The 23382-nt window shown below is 45.3% G+C and overlaps 1 protein-coding gene across 5 annotated transcripts in view; it reads left to right on the top strand.

The window, feature by feature from the left end:
* The window catches only part of GRHL1 (grainyhead like transcription factor 1), a 45721-nt gene that overhangs the window by 4389 nt on the left and 17950 nt on the right, over window positions 1-23382 (top strand). For all 5 annotated transcript variants that reach the window (XM_054063372.1, XM_054063370.1, XM_054063369.1 and 2 more), the window contains exons 2-9: window positions 373-559; window positions 3624-3694; window positions 5195-5585; window positions 6364-6440; window positions 7235-7391; window positions 7886-7997; window positions 9118-9212; window positions 22194-22352. In XM_054063372.1, coding sequence (XP_053919347.1) covers window positions 373-559; window positions 3624-3694; window positions 5195-5585; window positions 6364-6440; window positions 7235-7391; window positions 7886-7997; window positions 9118-9212; window positions 22194-22352 — 1249 coding nt within the window. The remainder of the gene's footprint in view (window positions 1-372; window positions 560-3623; window positions 3695-5194; window positions 5586-6363; window positions 6441-7234; window positions 7392-7885; window positions 7998-9117; window positions 9213-22193; window positions 22353-23382) is intronic.

Below are 23382 nucleotides of genomic sequence, written 5' to 3'. Positions count from 1 at the left end.
GGAGCAGGTCGTGTCTCGGTAATGTTAGTAGGAAGGGCTAAAGGTTTTGTAGGCACTAGGCCAGTAAGTGTGTGTAACTTTCTGGGATGGATTCAGAGCATGAACAGGTCAGTTGTGCTCTTAAATGGCTTTGCAATTTTATATGGGCTGGTTTAATCCACCTGAGTTTGGTCAAATTAATCCTGATTTACTCTGAGCGTGAGCGAGATCAGAGTTAGGTTTCTGGGCTTTTTGTGTTGACTAATCCTTGCAGTGCACTGAATCAGAATATGAACCCTGTGAAACTGGGGCAGCTAATTTAGAAGGACTTTAGGAATGTTTTTCATGTGTTCTAACAGGTGGCTTTTTTCTTTCTTTTTTTTATGACTCAAGTAAAAGACCTGTGTTGGTTCTTCAGAATGACTCTCTCTACTCTCAGAGACGTCCTTATACCAGTGAAGATGAAGCTTGGAAAACCTTTCTGGAAAATCCCCTTACAGCAGCTACCAAAGCTATGATGAGCATCAATGGTGATGAAGACAGTGCAGCTGCCCTTGGACTGCTGTATGATTACTACAAGGTAGATTGGTGTGGGTACACTTTGGCAGCCAGCGGAGCTCTTGTTCCCCCTGTGGAAAAGGTGTCATTTGCTAGAGGATTTTACAGAATCTATTAATAGATCTCGAGGACATTAAAATATGTGGGTTTAAAATGGAAAAAGTTCTGTGTCCTCTTTTTTGAAAAATGTTTATTGTTAAACAATAACAATAATTAAAATGAGATCCTGGATCTTAATGTACTGGGTCAAAACTTCAGTAGCACTTTCTGTCGATCTAAGGTTCTGCAGGAGGCAATGTATTATAGAAATAGTCATGAAGAATGAGACTTCTGAGCATGTCTGTGTCTGAATGTAAACACACATAGAGAAAGAAACTTCTCTCGCTGATGTGATCCCTGTTCTGGTGGGGCTGTTGGCTTTTGCTGAGGCTTCAATGTGCTGCCTTAGTCTCAGCAGATACTAAGCTCCAACTACAGATTTTTGGTGCTGTGTGGGGTAGAGGTCCTCCTGAAGGAGTTTGTCTGCTTCCCTCTAACAGCTCCTGAAGTCTATTGAACATTTGACAGTTGCTGTTGCCTTCAGGGTGTGCTCAGAGACATGTGCCTTCCTAGGTGCTTACAGGTGAATAAGAAGAGTCAAACATAACCCTCTGGTTTGTGTGGAGTGCATTTTGCTGAGCTTTCTTTCCCAAATACCAGAAGCCTAAGCCAGGGTTGTTCTCCCCACTCTAGGTCCAAGTCATAGGAGACCAGCAGGCATTTCCAGGCAGGAAGGCGTCCTGCTTGTGTTAGACGCTTGTGTTAATGGTGGCCTGGCTCACTGGGTGGAGATGCCTGGTTTTTCTTTGCTGAGCATGCAGAGAGGCCAGAAGGCTGACTTGACTCACGTGCCTGATGTTTTGGCTTGTGTCTTTTAACCATAGTGAGGATGATTGCCAGCCTCTGTATGTTCTTCTAGCACAAGAAGGGCTTGCCTTGTGTACACAAAATCCTTCCTTACCCTTTTAAGAATTGAACTTGTCTTGCGTATCAAAATATTCTTGTAATGCTTAATATGGAGATTAGCACTCCACACACACGACGAAATGCCACAGGCTCACTGATGTGGATGTTATTCAGCTAGTTTTGTGAGAAAACTGGCTTACTGCTTTGTGTCTGCCTTTACTGTGCTCTTGGAAAAAAACCCCAGCACTTTCACCAGAACGATTTAATCCATAAAATCAATTTTGACTTCTTAACCTGTAGATGACATAGAGAACGTTGATGTTGATCCTTCATGCTTGGCAAAGCAGAAGGGATTCGCTGTACGTTAATGTCTAATTTGGAGTTTCCTCTTCTGTTTGGGTATCAGTGGGTGTACAGAGAGATCAGTGGAAGAGCAGTTACGCCACAAGCTTGCATGAAGCAAAATGGTTAGAGATTGAAAGATTTATTGAGGGCTGTTATGAAGTAATGCTAGAGGGATAACATCTAGGCACTTCTAATGCACCCGCTCTGCCATGTGAAAGGCAGCTGATGAGATCACACTTTTTTAAAAATAAAAACCTTAATCCAAGAAAAAAAAAAAAACAACAAACCCAACAAGAAAGTGAACAACAAACAAAAAAAAACCAAACCAAACAACTTGAGCTTTCTTCCATTTGACTAATGGGCTACCCTAATAACTCAACTGTGGTTAATAAGGCCTTACAGAAAACGAATATTTGATCAAAATCTGCAGTTCAGAAGTGCTGGATTTGAGGCTAAACACAGCTTGGAAGATTGTTGTTTTTCAGTGACTAGTTGGCGTTGGCCTCCTGGCAGTCTCCAGCTAGAGGTTCTCTGAATTTTGCTGGTTACTGTGGAAAATCCAACAATTCTGGTATTATTGGAGGTTCCAGGTTATGTGGAAGAGCCAGGACTTGGCTTTTAGCTGTGGGCTGTTTAGAGTAGTGGGCTGTTAATGCAGATAATGCCATCAGCCTTCAAGTTAGCAGTAAAGCAGTGGTGCCCCACTTTGCACTGAAGCTGACGAATGCAGGCAGTAGCTGATCAGGCTTCAGCAAAGGAAGGTGGTGGGAGTTTACTCCTTCATGCAATGCAAAATGCTTGCTTTGCTCATTCAGGAGGTGTGTCGAGGGTGACAAAAGTCCTGGGCACCGTTTGTATTTGCAAAGGAGCTTGTGTGGACTTGCTGCATCGTTGAGGGGACCTGAGCACCACGGGCTTGTGCCAGTGGTGGTGAGAGCTATTCAGGTCACTGGGATCCTAGCTATATGCTCTGGTGAACCTTTTTGCCACTGGTCAAAGAGTTCACCTTCTTCTGTATGCCTTGGCCTTGCAGCACAGCCAGGAAAAGAGCATGCCTGCATGGATGAGGTGGCTTGTGTCATTGGTGTTGCAATGTGCACTGTTTCCAGGGAAAATCCTGTCCATAGCATGAAATAGGAGGAGCAATACTGAGCTACCTTGTTTCTTAAATCCAGGGCACTGGTGGCTGCCTTTTGTTTATGAAGGCTTTAATACAGTTTGGGCCAGCATGTTGTACGTGGCCGTGCGCAAAAATAAGCTGTCACACCCCAATATGCTTATCAAATCTGGTCCCCCTAAATCCCCTGGTCTCCGAGGAGAAAGGAAAGCCTTGAGTGGTCTTTGAGCAAGTGACTTGGAAAGCACATGTTCATAGGGAAGGGGCTGTGGGGCAGCATCCTTTCACAAGCCTTGAGCTCACCCAGTAAGCAGAACTCTGCAGGGAACTCTACACTGCCAGCCCAAACCCTGGAGGCTTTCCCGGTCTCACTCACCCCAGTGCTGGTGCTCCAGCCGGGGTTTGCCAGTTTTTTCTACCAGTTTTCCCACTGCCTGGTGCTGGCAGGAGCCCAGGGCTGGCACAGTTGGCTGTGTTGGCTACACAGGGATCTGCAGGGCATCTCCTGGGGAGGCCTGGCATCCCAAAGCTGTGTTAACATCACTCAAGTTGTAATGCTAATAATGTATCGAAGGGCAGTGCTTTCTTAATTTGACCAAATTGCTGTGTTTTGAGGAGTTGTTTATTTTTTTTTGTATGGGAGGAAGAATGCAATTACAATATGTCTTGTATTTTCCAGGTTCCAAGGGAGAGGAGAGCTTCCACAGCTAAACCAGAGGTAGAACATCCTGACCAAGACCATAGCAAAAGGTATTAGTTCTTATTATTCTGTGTCTACTTGTCTACCTTTCCTCTTAGACCACCAAAGGAAAGTAACTTGCTAGACTGCAGTGTGAAGCTGGAAGAGAAAAATTGTTTGCTTATACTCTGTGCCCCAAATCTCTCTGCTGTCCCAGGAACAGCGTGGGGATTGGACAATTATGTGGAGAGCTGGGGCTCAAGCTTCTTATCACCATCCATCTGCTTTCTATGTACTGGTTTCGTACACTCACTTGGCAAAAGCTCCTCTCCTCAACACTAGGCACAGCCTGGTAGCACAGGCACCACTTCCCGAGGGTGCAGAGGTGACTGGTGAGCCTTTTATTTCAGCATGTGGTTGCCTTAGTTGCTTGCTGCTGATTTGGTTCTTGAGCACCAGCAGCAATGCTGCTCCTTGCATGGGCTGATAGGGAAGGACTTCAAAGTGCTTGTGATTTACTTTAGGTTTTGTACTGTTTGTAGACTTTGTTTCTGTATCCTCTGGGACTCCTTTCTTCTTCTTCCTGCCCTCTCTCTCATGCCTCCCAAGCAGAAGATGATACTGATTAAATAATAAGTATTACAAATATGAGGTTCATGCAAGCCAGGCTTCCACTCCTGCCATCCTCTTCCTTTGGACAGGTTCGAATGCTTTAAGGACCCCGGGTGAGGTTTTATGGTCTGGCTGAGCCAATTGAATGACTCGTTGAGAAGAGTGTTCTGGTTCCCAGCCATGTGTTCCTTCTTCTCTCCTTGTACCGTCTCTACTTCTCTCCATGTACCGACCCATAAACTAGCAGAGAAAAAATAGTGGCTATTTTTTTGCCAGTGGAACAAGCCAAACTGGCTCACCAAGGGGACAGAGGAGCGTCAGAATTGGTACAAAGAGGAGGGCAGGACAGTGTTGTTGGGAGGGAGAAAGGGAGGGCGGGCTGACTTAGTGGCTACTAGCTGTGAGGTCAGCTCAGCCACAAATCTCTGTGTTGTCCTGGCAGAAATGAGTTGTGGTGGGGTGGAGGGTGTGAAGTTATGCAAACTGCTCCAGGGAGTCTCAGTGTGGATTTCTCAGGGGGATGTGCATGAAAGAGGAGTGTAATTTCCCTAGTTAGTGCTTCCCAGGTGGTGTGCAGTCCTAGGGCAGAGGAGCAGAAACCTTGCTCTCAGTCCTCTGTCTGCCAAAGAGCACTTTTGTGGACCTTGCATGAGCCGGTGCATAATGGGAACGGCCTTGAAGCACTTAGTTTTGGACTGCAGTTTTCCAAGCAGTGAGGGTCTGGGCTCACCCTTTGGTCCAGGGTAGTTCATCGGAGGGGGGGCCAATTAGCAGTGGGTGAGGTTTCTTTTTTGAATGCTTCTCAGCTTTTCAGGTTAGGATTGAGCTGTTCTACACAAGCAAGACACTTGGTATCAGCCGTCCTTGTGCAAGAAGCTGGGAAGTATTTCTAGCTCTTGTTTAATGAGAAAATGAGCTGTGTAATTTACACATGACCTTTTTTTCTTTGTCCTTTAAAGGAACAACATTCCAAATGTGACAGAACAGTCGCTCATTTCTGCTGGAGAAAACAGAGTCCAGGTTCTGAAAAATGTGCCTTTCAATATTGTCCTTCCACACACGCCCCAGATGGGCATGGACAAGAGAGGCCACCTTACAACCCCTGACACTACGGTCACTGTTTCAATTGCCACAATGCCCACCCATTCCATCAAAACAGAGACGCAGCCCCATAGCTTTGCGGTGGGCATCCCACCAAGCGTCTATCATCCCGAGCCCCCTGAGCGAGTGGTGGTCTTCGACAGGAACCTCAATCCTGACCAGTTCAGTTCCAACACCCAGCCTCAAAACTCCCAGAGGCGAACGCCGGACTCCACCTTCTCAGAAACCTTCAAGGAGGGTGTGCAAGAGGTACTGAGAGAGGCGCTTGCTGTGTGTGCATGTGCTTGTCTTATCTGGTTAGAGAGATGCAATTCCCTTTTACTGTTCTTGTTAGCTGAGCCAGAAATCTGTCCAGTGGTTTAGGAATAGAAGACTTTTACAGAAAGGTGCATAAGTATAACTTAATAAATAAAACCTTTGCAACATAAAATCATAAGCAAAAGCAAATGACTAATCTTACTAGTGCTGAGCAGAGTGTGGAAATAGTTATCTTGATCCAGAGCACTGGGTCAGGTTTTGCAATACTTCAGCACTCTGCAGTGCCTTTGCAGGTACCAAAGTGAAGTGACTGTGTCTGTAAGCTTCTTAAATGCCAGTTTCTAGGTGTGGTATGTGTCAGTGGAAAACAGTACGTTCATCTAAGGGCCTTGAGGGAGAGATAAACTTGGATGAAAATCCATGTTTTTTGTTTTATGGTGTCAACTGAAAACAACAGAATAACTGTGTTTTGATTTTTTTAAGCTAGGCCTCAAGGAACTGTGTTGCTGTGCCCTTTCTTTGAGGCTTGGGAAAGCTTTAAAACGTTGCCTTAAGCTGACTCAGAAGGCTTGTGATATGTGTGTAGTTGACACCCAAACGTTTTGGATTAAAACCCTGCTCAAGTGTCCTGTTTGTACAGACCAAAAATCAGTTGTTATCTGATGATCAATTTGCCTGCCAGAAGTTCTGTGGTCATGAGTGTCTGTTTAATCTTGACTTTCCTTGTTGCTGCTGTGTTAATTGTTGTGTTGTTTTGTGTCTTCCCCAGGTTTTCTTTCCTACTGAACTGAACCTCCGGATGGCCAACATGAATTCAGAAGATTATGTGTTTGACAGCATTTCTGGGTAATGCTTCAAGCCCCTTGCCAGCCTATACTCTCCTCCTCTTTTACAGTTGGCTTGTCCATGAGCAAGCAGTACAGCTTCTTCCCTACTGGGCCGAGTCTCTATCAGGCACTGGGAATGCTGTGGATCTCAAAACCACAACAGTGCTTGCTCATTTGAATTTCACAGTTAAAAATCCTTCCTGTATCTTCAAGGAAAACTACACGCAGGGTTGGAAATACCCTGAGGTCCTTGTAACAACTCCCTGTCCCTTGGGAAGATGCAGTATTGTGTGTCAGCTCTGCAGTGGTCTCAGAGCTCTTCTTCAGCTGTGTCCCTTTCCCTGGCCTGCTTGCCTTGCTGTCTCATTGTTGGAAATCTACAGCAGAAACAGGAGCATGAAACTCATCTGAACCCCAAGGGAAGGGAATAAACCAGTTGTTTGATTAGCTGCAGTTGACCAAGAGGGAAGAGGAGAAGTCTGTGGTCAGTGAATGGCTTGTTAGCTTGTGAATTTTAATTTCATGGCTAATAGATACTTTTCTGTTCCTTGGGACTAGCTTCCTGCTCTCAGCCTGGAGCTTCCAGTCTTGTCTGCTGATGAATCTTGGGATTTAGCTTGCCAAGAACTTCTCTTAAATGTTCATTCATGAAATGGTTGAAGAAGGGGCTCGTCCTGTTTTCCAACTTCCTTGCCTGTTTGATGGCTTAGTGAGTCAACTAACGACTTTGGAATTTCTCCAAATTAAATGTAGAACATTTAATCAGCTTTCCAGGAAAATGCTTTAGCGATCGTTGTCCTCTTTGCTCCATAGGAATAACTTTGAATACACTCTGGAAGCCTCCAAGTCCCTCCGACAGAAGCCTGGGGACAGCACGATGACTTACCTGAATAAAGGTCAATTTTACCCGATCACGCTGAAAGAAGTCAGCAGCAGTGAAGGAATCCATCACCCCATCAGTAAAGTCCGAGTAAGTGGCAGCTCTTGTGGTTTCCTGGGACAAGAGGGTGTGTACAACAGTAACCTAAACTCTCCTAAGTATACTAATCTAAACCAGAGCATCAGCACTAAGGCCGGCTTACCCACTCACTTATGTCAACACTCATGTTCTTTTGCTGTCCACCTACTTGCAGACCAACCCATCCTGGCTCAATCTGTTAAGAAGTGGTGTCAGCACTTCTGTAAAGGTGATGCAACACCTGGAATGAGATCCTTGAACTCCAGTTAGGAGAGTAGTTCTGCTCATCTATGTTTATGACCCAGAAAGGGCTGCTGTCTGCTTTCCTGTTTGGCAGCGGTGTGCCAGGTGTGCTGCAGTGCATCAAGTTGGAAGGTCTAAAGCAGAAAACCTGATACGAGGGAGAACTTCCAAAACAAATGTACTCTGGCCTTTTCTCTTTCACCTGTTTGCGTTTTTATTTTATTGTTTTTTTTTAAACTTACCCCCTCCCCCTCTCCTTTTAGAGTGTCATCATGGTTGTGTTTGCTGAAGACAAAACAAGAGAAGATCAGCTCAGGCACTGGAAATACTGGCACTCAAGACAGCACACGGCCAAACAAAGATGCATTGACATAGGTAAGGAACACTCTCACTGCTGATGTCAAACTCCAAACTTAATTCCTTGGCAAGATTTGTTTTTTCTGCTAAAGCTTTGTTATTTTAAGGAACCTTTGGAACATTGACTTAGGTAGAAACACTCTCACTGCTGATGTCAAACTCCAAACTTAATTCCTTGGCAAGATTTGTTTTTTCTGCTAAGGCTTTGTTATTTTAAGGAACCTTTGTAACATGCTCTCTTCTATTCATAGCTTTGCTGAAAGCCCAGAGGGAGCTTCTGATTGCTTAGAGCTAGTGCTGTACTTGGTAGGGCTTACTGAAGAGGCTGATTTTTGGAGGGTTTTGGTTGGCTGGTGAGCAAGCTGAGTTTAGGGTTTTGTACTGAGAGATCTAACCCCCCCCTCACAAACTACAGTTGCTGTGACATATGCTGGTGCTTGTAGCGTCTGTGGCTGTCCTAAATACGGTGTTTCTTCAAAGGACAAGAACCCTGTAGAAATACCTTGACACTAATGATCCTCCTTCCCACAGCTTCACTCGCAACTGGTCTTTGGTACATGGAGAAAAAAAGAAAACACTGCAAATTTCCACTTGCCTGCAGACAAGGCTGGGGCTGGCTGACATCCAGCCTTCTCTGGCTGAAGGCTGGGTTCTAATCCTAGTCCCTTCCTTCTGTGAATAAAAATTGGGATTAATCACTTGGCCCTTAAAGCAGGCATGCATGCAAATCTTTGTTGTTGAAGGAGTTTTGTTGAGTGCTTATGCTCTTACTACACAGGGTAGAGTTTCCCGCACATAGCAGGCTGTGGTGCAGGACGCGTAATGTTTGGGATGTCTGCCTTTCTCATTGGAGTTTCTAGTTTGGAATTTCTGCAGAGTCCCTCACTTTCCTCTTTCCTCCTATTTGTTGGGAGTTTTTTTGGTTTTTGTTTTTTTTTGTTTTTTTGGGTTTTTTTTGGTATTGCTATTGTATTTTTTTTGTATGAGAAGCATTTCTAGCCTTTTTAATGATTTATTCTTAAGTACAGTTCAGTTTCCTTTGCCCCCAAGGGGTTGCTGGGAAGTTGCAGTTTCTGTGATTAAGGACTCCAGATGGTATCATCTCTTCCTCTGCCTCATGCATCCTTCTGTCTCACAGCTGACTACAAGGAGAGCTTCAACACCATCAGTAACATTGAGGAGATTGCATACAATGCCATATCCTTCACTTGGGACATCAATGAGGAAGCAAAGGTGTGTGACCACGATTATATTTCCTGTAATTTTAGCAGATTTGGGAGCTGGGGGAGGGGAAGGGTGTGTGGCCTACCTGGTGATTAGCATGTAACAAGTTTGTTTACGCTCTTACATTAGGCAAAACCTTCTGGCTATTTCCTAAGAGGGTTTGTATGTGCAACTGCGGACAGCTGTAAGGTTCTTGGCAGAACTGCCTACCTGAGAGACAAGTACTGACAAAAGGAAGTGCCGAGCATTTCCAGAGCAGATGAAGAGGTGCAGGAGGTGTGATAGAGCATAGCTGGGCTTGGCATGGAGCACAGTCTCCTGGAGGATCCCAGCAGAGGCGGGAGGGCAGCTTCTGAGTGAGTAAGGCTATGGCAATGGGCTTGCCTTTAGCAAAAGAGGGAGTAGCTGCTGCTGTTGATTTCCCAAAACACGCATTGCTGAAACTGGATCCCAACACCTTGCAACCTATTTCAAGTTAGAGCAGCCTCCTGGTGAACTCTGGTTTGATCTTTTTTCAGAACTTTGGGCACTACGGGAGGCGTGTAGGTGCAGGCGGCTTCCCTAGCTAGTAGCTAACTACAGCTGTTTGAAGCCACTCCAGCTTTTGAAGAAGGCCCATGCATCTTCTGGGTGCTAGGACAGCAGGTCGGGGAGCAGAGTTGCCTCTATTCCAAAGGCATTTTGCATTGGTTTGTGCTGGAGTCCAAGTGCAGGAATTTTCTTTGGAGAGTTTCATTACTTTCTGGGTTTTTCTTAAAAGCTGAGAACAGTCTTGTTTGGTTCTCAGAGGCTGATACGAGGCTTGTTCAGTTCTCCCCTGCTAGTACGTCACGTGCTAGTCACTAGTGTCACAGAGAAAGCTTCTTGTGGCTGCTGCATGTCATGCCTAGGGAGGGCCCTACCTCAGTAGACATAGGAGCTCTCAGCAGGGAATGCAAAGGTCCTTCTCTGGAGCTGTGTGTGCCGCTGTGGCTCTGCCAGAGGCATGAGGGATGACTCCATAGAGCTTGCTGTTGCCATGAACTCTGCTCTGCCCAGGACAAAAGCTTTGGAGAAAAGAGGGAGGGGTGGTGTGAGGGCTGCTGTTGTGTTTCAGCTCTGTGGGAGAAGTTTGGGAGGCTTGGCAGACAGCAGGGAGGAGCTGTGTGCACTGCTGATGGAAGTTCTGCTTTGCAGCATGCGTGATGTTACTTCTGAGACTGACGTTGGCTGCCAGGCTTCCCTGTTCAGATTTGGTTTCAGTTGGGTTGAGAATAATGGCAGGTAGAGCCTTACCTGCTGGAGGGTGCTAAAAGACTGATGTAATTTTTGAAAAATGAAGTGCTTCACTATGTGAACAAACAGATAAAGCTTCAGAAGGGCTGTCAAAAGGAGGTAGTAAGTATTCCCCAAATGGTATCTTGCTGCCGTAGCCAGTCTAACACTGTTCTGTTCAAGGACCTCCGGTAGTCTCTCTCTACAAGGTACTGGAATTAAGAATTGCATGCAGGGATGGATCATGCTGTTAGAGTGGTGATTTTGGGTCTCCAAGGAGTTGGAAGCACTTTGCAGCTATGCTGCTGCCTCTCTGCTGACTGAGCCATCCTGCAGTGGTAGGGATGGGCCTCTAACCTAGAAGCAGGATTTTGAGCTGGTGCTGAGAAGCCTGTGGTTGCCCTAAGGAAAGCCATCCCTTCCAACCAGGAGACAGAGCCCAGCCCTATGAAGGAGTTGGTTATTGCCCAGGTACTCTACAGACCGCTAAATGAGTAGTTTCAGTCCATAGCGAAATTGCCAGTGGCAGCTTGGAAAGATCGAAGGACCCTCAAAGTGATATTTCAGCTCGGAGGTGAACTTTGTGGGATGAGGTGACTCAGACTGGTTTTGTAGTTACAAAGGCAAACTTGCCTCTCCATTCGCAGTCTTAATGTGCAGGATCTGTATAGTTCGAGTATCAATTTGTATGAAACTGCAGAGAGGCATGTTGATACTAAGAATGCAAGCCTTGGCTCCTCGCATCAGAATCCTATTAAGACAAAAATACCTTGGACTTCATTATTCAAAGAACTGGCATTTTTAGCAAGTGCTCTGTGTGTTTAGGCGTCTGTTTAACTTGACTTTTTTCCCCTGAGTGTATGCGTTTTGTCAATGATTGGATTTCTCACCAGTAGAACTGCAGTTCTTTCTCAACTCCTGTGATCTTATCAGGAGATGCCTGGGCCAATTTCAACAATTTTTATTGCATGGTTCATTTACCTTGCATGCTCTCTCCTTCTCTTTTATTTTCCTTTTTATCCTTCCCCTCCCCCCATAATCTTGAAGTATATAAAGAGACCTGGGTTTCAGATGCTACAGAAAGTCTTCGACAGTAATAAATAGTGTCTTGCATTTAATAACAGCAGCAGTGTTGCATAGATGGTATGTTTAACCAGCCAGCAAGCCTTGATTATTAGAAATTTGCTTCCTGAGCCCTGGAGTTACCTGGACCAGAGCCAGGTGATTCTTCTGGGGTTGCTGCTTCTCCTGTTTCCCTCTTGCTCTTGATCCCAGTTTTCTGTGGGAATGATTTGATCCTGTGCAGCAGTTTCAAAAGGGAGGCGAGGAGGCATTGCATCTGGGGTTTCTGATGTGTTTACTCATTTAGGCACCCAGGGCTCTGGGTCTGTGTCAGATTTAAGAGAGAAAGCACATTATCACAAGAAGCTGCCCCTAGCAGTTCTGGGACCAGGTATTTGTCCTAGCGCTCATTGTAGGGATGTACAGGAATACTGGACCTCTGCAGCTTTGTTGGTGCAGGAGGGTGTCACCTGCCAGAGAGAGTACTTTGCCAATTCCTTTAGGTCCACTTTGGGATTTTGTGAAATGCAGCTTTCTGGAGAAAAAGCGCTGTTTTCAGGTGATACAAGTCATGCGCTCACTCTGTAGCAAGGTAAATGTGTGTATTTTGCAGCTGCGGAGTTGAGGGCTGGAAAGAGTGTTTTGAGATGCCCTCAGCAACCGTTATTTCCCAGTTGCATTGTGCTAGGAGAGCGGAGGACAATGCCAGGGCTTTGGACGCCGGACGCAGCGGGCAGGTCTGGCTCTGCATGGGTGGAGCTGTCACACAGCTGACTGCATTGGTGTGCTGTTTGTGAGCCCATGTGGGTAGAAACAAGGATATTTCATGCATGACGAACATTTCCCACTCTGGGACCAGGCAGAGCCCATGGGTTTCCAAGCAAATGCTGTGTGCTTCTTTCTGGCAGCTCCTCTCTGCCCTCTTCTGTTACTTTGGGACATCACAGGAGCCACTGGAAGCAGCCACTCAGTGGAATAACGCTGGGTTAAGTATTCTCTGAGTGGTGTTCAAGCTGGAAATGAACCCAGGGTCTGAAGTCTCCTTGCTCTGAGACAGTGAAGGGAGCCGGGAGTCGGGGGGAAAAGGCAGACTCCGCAAACTGGTGCTCCTGAGGCTGGAAGGAAAGTGTGGACAGGCTACAGCCATTGACAGGAAACATTGTGGAGAGGGGAGGTGGTGATTCCAGTGGGCATCCGTGTTAGAGGCAGAGTCTGACCCTACCACCTGGAGGTGAGGAAGAACTGGATGAGGAGGCAATTGCACATTGCAAGGAGAAAGGGGGAGATGGTGATCTGGGAAATGAGTTGATAAACTGCCGAGTTGTTGAATTGGATATTTAGGAAAGCCAGCACAGCTACTCAGTCAGGAGCCATCCTTGGTTGGATGGAAGCATAGTCTGATGAGTCTGACAAAGATGTGTAGCTGATACACTCACTTGCACGCAACAGGTAGTGCTGGAGTTACCCTGAGGCCTATGGAGACTTCAAACAGTTTCCCACCCTGTTGCGGACGTCTGCTGCGTTGGGCAGACAGATGAGGTGGGGTTCTTCTCTTGCAAACAGCTTTCAGATGTCTGAACACAAGCTTGTCATCTTTTGCTTCTATGACTTCATTAGGGATGGGATGTCTAGAGCTGGGATGGAGCTTTCTTTGGAGGTGCCTGCCCCTCCTCACTGTCTGAGCAGGCTTGGCTGTCTTTAAAATTAGGGTATTTTAAAGGCAGTGAAGAGGAATCCTGCCCTTGCAGCCCTTTTTTTCCCCTCTATTTGTCAATCGGAAAAAGTGTTTGTAGGTTCATGTCATGAATTTTTGAGGCTGGGAACCGTCTCTTCCCAGGTCTGTGCAGCACTCCCTGTTCTTCTCTCGGTTGGTCGATATTACAGGGCTTTTAATGAAAATTGTCACTACATGCATTGTTAAATGCACATGTCTTTTGAGTGTTTCCTGCTCGTCTTTGTAATGTTGGCCATTGTGCTGTTACCTCTGTTGTGTTACCCGTTAGGCTATGAAGCAAATTCTCTCTGCCTTACTTTTGGCCTGGGGACATGGCCCGCTCTCAGGTCAGTGACAGTTGAACAATCTGGACAGATCAGTTTCCCCAGGGTTAACTGGCTTTGCTGGATCCGGCTTTGCTCAAATCCTGTCTGAGCTCCTGCCTGGTGGAGTGGGAGGGCTGAGGCCTCGTGGCTGAGAAGGGCGAGCTGCTGTCTGCATGGCGATGGCAAGAACTTCTTTGCTCCATTTTTGTAGTCCTAACAGCACGAGGACCTCACTGTTATGCTGGGACACCTTTTGTGTGCTTGGCAGCTGGTCACTTCTGAAATGTAGCATCAGAGAAGGGCCCCCATGGAGGTCTTCTTTCTGGCTTGCTTTAGGCTGGATGGTGGGACTGGAGCCAAAAATGATGTCACTGCACATTAAGGGCTCCATTGTCCTCCCACTCCTTCCCTCTGAAAAAAAAAAAAAAAGGCATTGTAAGCCAGATGCTGTATGTGAAAAGACCCTTTCTACTAAAAAAGGATACGTAAGGAGGGTGTAACAGGGGCATTTATTGCTGAGAATATCGTGGTAGAGCTTTTTACTGACTTTCCACGAAAGGGAAGGTGCTGTGGTACCTTTTGAGTGACATGCTTAATAACAAAGCAATTAACAATTTGCCTTTTTTTTTTTTTTTTCCTCCCTTTTTCTACCAAGAAAGGTGTGGAATGGTCTTATATTAAAGTAATTTGAGGCTAATTTGAGTTGACCTTTTGAAACAGCAGCTTGGACGACTAGGGTGGTCTGGCAGATCCTCGGGTGTGTTGACCGCAATTCTTGGGCAGGATTTTTTTGTTCAGATGAGTGCAGTTTTTGGAAAGGATGGATCTCTTGTTACAACTTGATGTAAGACTGGGGTGTATACCACTGTTTTATTTTCAGAATGTATTCTAGCATATTCCTGTGTTCACTGTAGGAAGAATTTCAGTTTTTTTGATTAATGAATATTGCATGCATTTATATGGATGCCTTTGTAATGAAACAGCAGTCATATGCCTCATTAAAGAAGGTGTTGCCACCTTCAGCAGCATTGAGGAGATACAGGTTTGGCTAGTTGGAAATGAAACTATGAAATGTGATGAGTCAAACATACTTAAAGGAAAGAGATTGGTTTGAAGCCAAGGCTGGAGACCACAAGTTCTTTGAGGCAGAAATGCACACAGCCTTTGGAACAGTGACATAGAAAACTCATAGCAAATATTGCTTACCTGCTTCTTAACGCAGAGCTCTCCCTACTCTGTCCTGGGTCTTAAAAACAGGCATGCGTTGCTCTTGATTTTAAGCATTGCAAATAAGAAGCAGGTCTTCAAATCACAGTTTTTCTTCAGAACTTGGTGTCTCAAACTCCACTATCCCTCTGGTCGTCCAGCCAACTATGGAGCACACAATGTGTTTGTAAAGCTGGAAGAAAAATCGTCCTGAAGTTAGCTCTTCTATAGAGAAAGCTGGGAGGCGCCTTGTCTCCTTTTGTCCATTCCTTTCATACCTGATGGCAAGACTTCCTTTACAGCTATTTTCCTACCTTTGTATATAGAATTCTTTCAGTTTTCTGTTGAATTTTTTTGTTGTTGTTTTTTTCTTGTTTGTTTTTAGAGTTTTTTGTTGAGGTTACTTGGTGGGTGAGTTTAGTTTTCTGTTTGAGGGAGGGGTTTGTTGTGTTGTTTGGTTTGTTTCCTAGCAGATTGTCTTTTCTTTTGCCAAACTGCTACTTTTACATTTTTGCCAACCAACCCAACAAAAGCTGCCACCTGGCCCTGCACATTTCTCTTATCAGAGCGTGGGGTGGGACAAAGCGTCAGTAGGACTGGGAACCTCTATCCCTGGGTTTCCCATGTGTTGTGAGCAGAGACGTTCCTGTACTTCCTTGCCTCAGAACAGGTTGGAATAACAATCAGCATTGCTCTTTGAGAGCAGGAATATGTATTTTCCTTTCATTACTATTAATTTGTTTGTTCATGGAGTTAACTTGCTAGGAGGATGTTCTCTTATCCGAGGTTGGGCCGCGTTTCCCACTCGGCATTCCTTGGCGTGGTGTGGGACCCGTGATACGTTCCGTGTCAGTCACCCAAATTGGGCTTGGTAGGCTTGAATGCAAACTAACTTCCTGGGGCTGCGAGCAGGATGGTGCTGGGTCTGGCTGAGCAGAGCTGGAACGGATGCAGCCCTATCACACATCTGCCAGACAAGCCTTATTTGGAGCGTCCGATCCCAAAGGCAGGAGGCGGCTGGGGAGCCCACAGGTGCATGAGTTGCCCAACTTTTTTATCTCTTTCCTGGCTCACCTCCTGCTGATGCAAAACCTGTGGCACGTGGGAGGTGAAGAAACAAATGTGAGAGTAGCAAGATCAGCCTCCTCTCAAGTGATCTGTACCAAGCTTCTTTTTTTCTTTACATCTTTTAAAGGTAGAACAGTTTTTCCAGCAGTGCTTTCTTAGGACGTGCCTTCACAGATGTGTACAGGCAGACCCGTTCTTGCCCTGCTTGCACTCTGAGCTTCCTGGCCATGACCCAGCACCAATCCTGGAAGCCACGTAGCTACCTTAGCGCAATGTGGTGCCCAGGCTGACAGCACTGCCTCTCAAAGGGCTTGGAGCTGAGCTGATGTAATTTGTAAGGCTTTTGGGCTGGAGGTCATTTGCACCCAGCCACCTCTTAGCACAGATGAAGCATGTTAAGGCCTATTTTGTACACATCCATGTGGACAAATCTTTAGAAAACACCCTTCATTTTTCCCTTTTATGTTTCTATTTGTCCAAGCCTTTAGAGAAATCACATGCTTTCAGCCATCAGCACTTAAATAACAACCTCTGAGCTTCCGGGTAATTTTTCTTTGGTGGAGGACTGATAAATGAGTTGTTTGTGGAATTTGGGCCTAGGGCTGCTCCTTCAGCTAGCCATCAAGGAGTCCTGTGACCACACGGCTGCATACCCCTGAGCTGCACACACATCTGTGGGAGACCCAAGCAGCCTAGGGGCTGCTGGGCTTTGCATTGACATTCCCAGAATTCCTGCTGGCAGCCGAGGTGGGGAGCGGCTGTGTCCTGGTTTGGGCAATAGCAGTGTAGATTCTTGCTCTCTAGTACTGGATGGTGCACATCTTGGTTCTCCAAGGGAATCTGTACAAGCAGGGGAGGAGGGAGTTGGTTTGTGTCCTCCGGTCCTTTTAATTTAGGTCTGATGGATCCTTGACCTTTCTTGTTCCTCTGTTTTTTAATCTGCTGTTGTAGCTGGAATGGCTCCTCTTTGTGTCATTTGGTTGAGGGTTTGTCCTGCAAAAAGTGAAAATAACACACAGATCAAGTCATCTATGCAGTGACTGCTGCCCTCCTCAGCCAGTGACCACAGGAAAATGTGCTGGGGAAATGATCCCAGGGCACACTGGAATACCTTTGCCTACTGTGTCTTGGGCAAAGCTTTGAAATTATTAAGCCAAAGTCAAGAAAAACAGTATGAAACTGCAGTCCCTGGAAAGAAGCTCATCACAGTTTAAACCTGTCCGTAGTTTTTGTGTTGTAGATTCTGAACTCTGCAACAGACACAGTAATCCAAAATCAAAAGCATCCTGACAATTTTAAGTTGAACATAACATTAAAATGAGAGACTTGCCTGCTAGAGCTAGAAAAGAGCTAATTTCTGAATTCAGAAATTCTCATTAGAGAAAGAAATATCCAGTGGACTTGAATTATTGAGTGATGTCTTCACCTTCTGGGTATAAAAATCTAATGGAGCATAAATCGGAGGAGGTGAGTTCAATTTACCCGTCTTCTATTTAAATGAAAGACATGTGGAGCCAGGTGATCCGACTGGAATAGTCCCAAGCCCAGCTGTGTAGGGACTTATCCAGAAGGTTGTACAAGAACTTTTTCACGATGGGAAGAACTGTTACATGGCCATTACGGTCTTACCCATGCCTGGGTTTGCTGGGGACTGGCCAGAGATTGTGGTGTGCTAATAGTCATCAGAGTCGCTTGCCATTATCTACGGTAATCCCGGACATGATTGACACGTACCTACGTTTTGTTCCTTTTCAACTTTGCTTTGCAGTGAGTCAGAAGAGGCTGTATAAAGTGACATTTCATCTAAAGCTGCTGCATGTGTAGCTTTTGGAATAATCAAAATTGCTGGTGCTTTTTGTGTGACAAAAGAGCACGGCGTCCAAGATAAACTGAGAAGAAGAGATGTGGGTATGCAAGCCTTCATTTAAAAAAGGCATCTTTCATCTTGCTGACAGCGAGGTTCCTGCAGCACTTAGATTGCCCTTTAATTACGCCTGGTTTTCCTGGTTTGTTTGAAAGGCAGATCTTGTTAGAAAAAGGTGCTGTGTGGAAAGAACTTGGCTGTCTCTGTTGCCCTTCCTTGAGGGCATGAAGGAGAGCTGCCGGATTAATTTTTCTTTCTGCATTATTTAAATGGAAGATTTGTTTCTCGTAGATTTGAACGTAGGCACAGTGTGTTTCTCCTGAGTTAGGCAAGGAGGGGCGTGAGTGGTCAGGCAGTTAAAGCAGATTGGGAAGTCATGAGGTCTGGCTTCTTCCCACGCTGTCTTCCAGTGTGATCCCGGAGGAGGTGCTTTCATCCTTCTGCTTTCAGTCTTTTGTTGTGTGCGGCTGGGCTGCAGCTCATCTGCCCCAAAGGCTGCAGGAAACCCATCCTAGTGTTGAGTGGAGGAGAGTCTGTAGCATGTTGGGGTGCGTGTCAGACATGAGAGGTTAGCAGCTCATACCAGCTCACGGGGTTTGTGCTGTTTGGCATTTTATCTGACACCCCGCCATCACAGAGCCATTTGTCTTGAAGAGAATCTCAGCTTTCATGAAAAATAATAAAAGGCATGAAAAAAATCAACATAAAAAGAAAAGGAAAATAAAACCTGGCTTTCGTTGGAGAGAAAAGCCTGGAAATATGATTCAAATATAGATAAAGGCTTAACTGCTAAGCAAGTGAAATAACATGAGAACAGGTTTCTAATCCTTCCAGAAATCTCAGTTTTAAGGAAAATCTGCGTAACTTTTGAGGGCTTGACTCATGTTTGTAAGTGCTCAGGCTTGACCATGCTCTAGTTTTAAGTGCTGTCTTTATGTTGAATCTTGGGAGGTGAGATGAAAATGTTTTTTTTTTTTAAAGTAACAACAAATCTTAATATAGCTGAGAATGCGGAACTGCCCTTAGAAAAATAGGTTGGACACATGAAAAGGAATCTTGCTCAGCAGGCTGAAGACGCAGAGCAACTTCTGCGGTTACGTTTTTCTTTCTTCTGGCAATTTTGGGGTGGGGATGTAGCTGGCACAGTCACTCGGCCTTACGTTTCTTTTCGAACACAAGTCAAATCTTCCTGAACAAAAAGCACCTGCCTGAAACTGTTTTAGCCTAAAGTAGAAAAGCTGTTCACTAAAACTCTCTTTGTGGAAATTGAGGCAACCTGGAGCTGATTGAAAATAGGAGTTATAGTATGATTAGGGAGAAGTAGGTGACGCTTTTGAACTGCGATGTCTTTGTATGAACTGGAGAAGACGGGCCAGCTCTCTGTTGCTTCAGAGAAGTGATTAGGTTTTCGTTTTCATCTTCTGTGCAGAGTCCTGAAGACTTAAATGGCATGAAAATGAAGTCAGCTGCTTAAGGCCAAAGCTAATCAAATGAGGAGACTCTAAAGTAGGAGGATAATCTTTGTCATCTCTCAGGCAATCCCAAATTCCCATGGGATACCCGTGCAGCTCTGCTGTAGTAGCATGAATCTGTCATGCAGAGACCAACCCTTCTACCTTCGGCCCAGTGCGCTGTGTGGGCTTTGCTTGGCTGGAAAGCCATGAAAACTGCAAACGTAGACCTGAATTCCCAGAAGAGAATTGACACACACACACACACACACACACACACCCCCCCCGCCAGAGAACTGGTGGCTGATGCTGCACATTGAGACTGCTGAGTTCCAGTGGTGTAAAACTCAAATGAGAGATTTCACAGAAATTTTGAGTCTGTGGAGGGCCTGCTGGTGTGACTGCTAGGGCGTGTTCTTATAGAACCCAGTTATTTCTTCATACAGCAATGAGACTTGCGTGCGAATGTTCAGTGTGGGTTAAATAAATTTATAATTAAAATTTAAAATGTAAAAATACGCCAACACCAGAGTTGAGGCTCTTTTAAAAAACAAAACCGCTGCCCATGGAACACAATTATTCAGGCCCCACATACATCTGATTACCTGGTTCCAAGTGGGTGAAAGAAGCTCTGCAAACTCCTTGAAGCTTTCCCTGAGGGTGCTCTGGCTCTGTAAGCAATATAAAAGTAAAGTCACAGGCAGCAAAAATGGAAGGGGAGTGTGGATGAAAGCTAGCAAAGCCATTATTTGGGTTAGTCTGGGGAAGACCAAGAAGAACTTACTTTAAAATAATTTTCCTGGCTGTGATTTGAGATGTATTTAGCACTTTGGAAAAAAAAATTCTCTTGTCACAACATGGGTTTGGGATGCTGAGACATGAGCTGGAGGGTGAGCAGGCATTGAGCACTGGCCTGCCTTTGGAGCCACTGCCCCTGCGTGTTGTCCTGTCTTGAGCCGCTGCAGAACAAGCAGTGGGGTGCCTGGGCATGGGAGTTTGCCAGCGTGCCACACTGGCGTGAGTCAGATCTTGCTTCACACAGCTCAATGTCTCTTTCCACAAGCAGGACGTAGTGATGTGTTGGCAGCTCTGTGGGACCCCATGTGCACCAGGGAAGAGATGGAGACTGTTTGTCGAGCCGGTGTGCCGGCAGCTGTCTCCCTGCTCTGGGACAGATGGTGCTCACAGGGGCTGCAAGAAGTTGCATGTGAATCTTGAACGTTGAGACAAGTTATTACGAGGGAAGACTCTTATCTATACTATTATTTTCCCCTAGGCTTTTTATACTGCTGTGTTATATATGAGGTAAAAAAAGAGCTTATATCCCTAACCATGTGGTAGTTATTACATTTTCACTTCCCCTCTTTTGTTAAAACTAGTCAAGGAGGCTGCAGAACCCGTGCAAAGAAGCCTGTGAGAAGCGCTTTGCAAACCCGCAAATCCAACCCAACCCCTTAAGCCTTTCAAAACCTATCTTGAGACTTTGCAACACCAGGATGGCTCCGGGAGGTGGCACTAAATCACTGCAGAGACCTCAAACCAGTGCTTTGTGGTAGTAGCACAATAAGTGAGTGATTAGGTGGTGGGACAGTATTCCTGCAAAATCTCTGGCAAGGTGCTTCAGGCTTCCAAGACTTTGATTTATTTTTAGCAGTGGGTTCCCGGCTTTGTTCTTGAGGCAGAGAAGAGAGTAACCACTGCAGCTCTTGGTAGCTTATAAATTCTGTGTAATGAATCATTGCAGCTTCTTCAGAAATAGATCAATAATGAGCATTGTGTCTGGAGAAAAGCCTGGCACACAGCAAGCCCATTTTCTGGACACAAAGTACTCTGGTCTCTCTGTTTGTAGCTACGTGACAACATTTTTTCCTTCTGTTAAGCAGTGCTGGGCTTCTTCTCTGGTTGTGGGTTTGTGTTTGGGTGTTTTTAAGGCAATTGTGAAAGTGAAATTAGGTATGTTGAAAAATCACTCTTAATTCATTTTTGCCATAATTCAATTCTTTATTAGGATAATGAAAATATTACTCTATCGGTTTTGATCTGAACATTAATGGGGTATTTTGTGGGTCTTACTGGATAATATTCAAGATATTCATCTGCTTAAGTGTGAAGCCCACAAACTCTTCCACTGAAATAATGGCATTATTCATAGAATCACTAGATTGGAAAAGACCTTTGAGATCATCAAGCCCAACTGTACCTGTCCACTACTAAATCATATTCCTAAGCACTTCATCTACCAGTCCTTTAAACATCTCCAGGGATGATGACTCAACCACCTCCTTGGGCAGCCTCTGCCAGTGCTTGGTAACCCTTTCTGTGAAGAAATTTTTCCTAATGTCCAATCTGAACTTCCCCTGACGCAACTTGAGGCCATTCCCTCTCATCCTATCAGGTGTCACTTGGGAGAAGAGACCAGTGCTCACCTCTGGACAACTTCTATTCAGATAGTTGTAGATCATGATAAGATCTCTCCTCAGCCTTCTCTAGGCTAAAATTCTTGTGTTTAAAGATAATGTTGCCTAATATTTTTTAAAAGCTTTCACAAAAAACCCACAGAAACTCCCAAGTAGTTTCAAGTATAAGCTGTGCTCACAGCAGCTTATGTAAAACTCATGGTAAGCTTTGTTTTAGCTTGCCCAAAGCAACATAGATTTTTCAAAGCATGTTTGTGTTCTTAGCAAAATGGTAAAACTTTGGCCAGTGAAGACTAGGTGTTGGAGGATTCCTGTTGCTAAAAGTTTGATGACGACATTTGAGATCTCTTGTTAGGGGGAAACATCTGGGGAAGATGAGCGAGTCTTCATAAAGTTTGGCGAGTTTGTTAAAATACATTCTGGACAAAGTTTTTTTGTCTGCTGTAGTGGTTAGTGGTTTATATAAAGAATTGACAATATCATACCGCTTCCTAGGGATTTTACCTGGTGTCTTAGACGACAGAAGGTCCTGTTTGTCCCGGCATTTTGATATTGGCACTTATCAAATAGTCCTGTGCTCAGGAGTCTGGGCATCACTACTGACTGCTGCTGCTTTTGTCTTCTCCAGGTTTTCATTTCTGTGAACTGCCTCAGCACGGATTTCTCCTCTCAGAAGGGAGTTAAAGGCCTACCCCTGAATCTTCAGATTGACACCTACAGCTACAATAACAGGAGTAACAAGCCTGTCCACAGAGCCTACTGCCAGATTAAAGTCTTCTGTGACAAGGTAAGGTTGGGTTAGTGTGCCAGTGGCATTTGGGAAAGGCTGTTTCATGGCTCAGGAGCCTTTTTTTTTCTTTTCTAATTCTGCCACTTGCTATTTTGGCTCACTTAAAACTCCTGCCTGTGTTCAGCCTTTGCAGGAAAAAAAATGTCAGCCCCCCCTGCTTGGCTCATAGACGTTAGGATGACCTCAGATAAATTTGCTGCTCTCAAAATGCTGGAACACTGAGAAGTGTTCCTGAGACATTGACTTTGGAGAAAGATCAGTCAGTGGCAGAAGGATGACTGTGGGTACTCCAGACACTGGGAAGTCCTGCGGAGTGCCTTCAGTAGGAGAAATCATAACAGTTGATTTGAGCAAGTTGTGGCTTGCCCTTTTGCCTGAGCTATGTTGTATTGGTCCTTTAAAGAGTCTTTGTGTGTTCCTCCTGCTATTTGTTATTAAAAAAGCACAACTGGACAGAAAATGTTGATGTTTTCTTTGTGCCCCTATGAGATCCAGCAGTGTAAGGAAGCCAATTTAGGAGCTGGATGGATGCTGTAATTTGACTGCTCTACCTAGTGCATTTAGCACGTAGATAATTAACATGTTTCCTAAAGCCACTGTTCACCTGAAGCTGTGAAAGAAACACGGCGGGAGCTGTGTTTACAACTGAAAGCAGTTGTTCCTATCAGTCTTTTGAAGGACCTGAGCAAGTAATGTGCTATGTTACTATTTCCAGAGTGACCAAGATGTTTCTAGGCTGAATGAGTGCTGCTCCTGTCCCTCGTTTGATCACTGAACCACCACAGTGCTCCGTTTTTGCTGGCATCCTACTTGTTTAGGGCCTATTATTCTTTGCATCTGGACTGCGTCTTCATCATATGGACTCTCAAATACCTCTCTGTGCAGTTGCAGCTCTGAGATCATCTTGTGACCCCCACTCTTGAGCCCTGTCCTAGCTTTGCACCAGTTGCATGCCATGTGGTCTGGTCTTCCCTTGTCGTCCCTCAGGACACTGCCACAGAGATTTGTGTGAGGAGACATCACTCTG

The sequence above is a fragment of the Cuculus canorus genome, chromosome 3 (assembly GCF_017976375.1).
Source record: "Cuculus canorus isolate bCucCan1 chromosome 3, bCucCan1.pri, whole genome shotgun sequence".
NCBI classification, from domain to species: Eukaryota; Metazoa; Chordata; class Aves; order Cuculiformes; family Cuculidae; genus Cuculus; species Cuculus canorus.
Note: the sequence above shows the minus strand (reverse complement) of the source record. Positions and strands in the feature narration are given on the sequence as shown.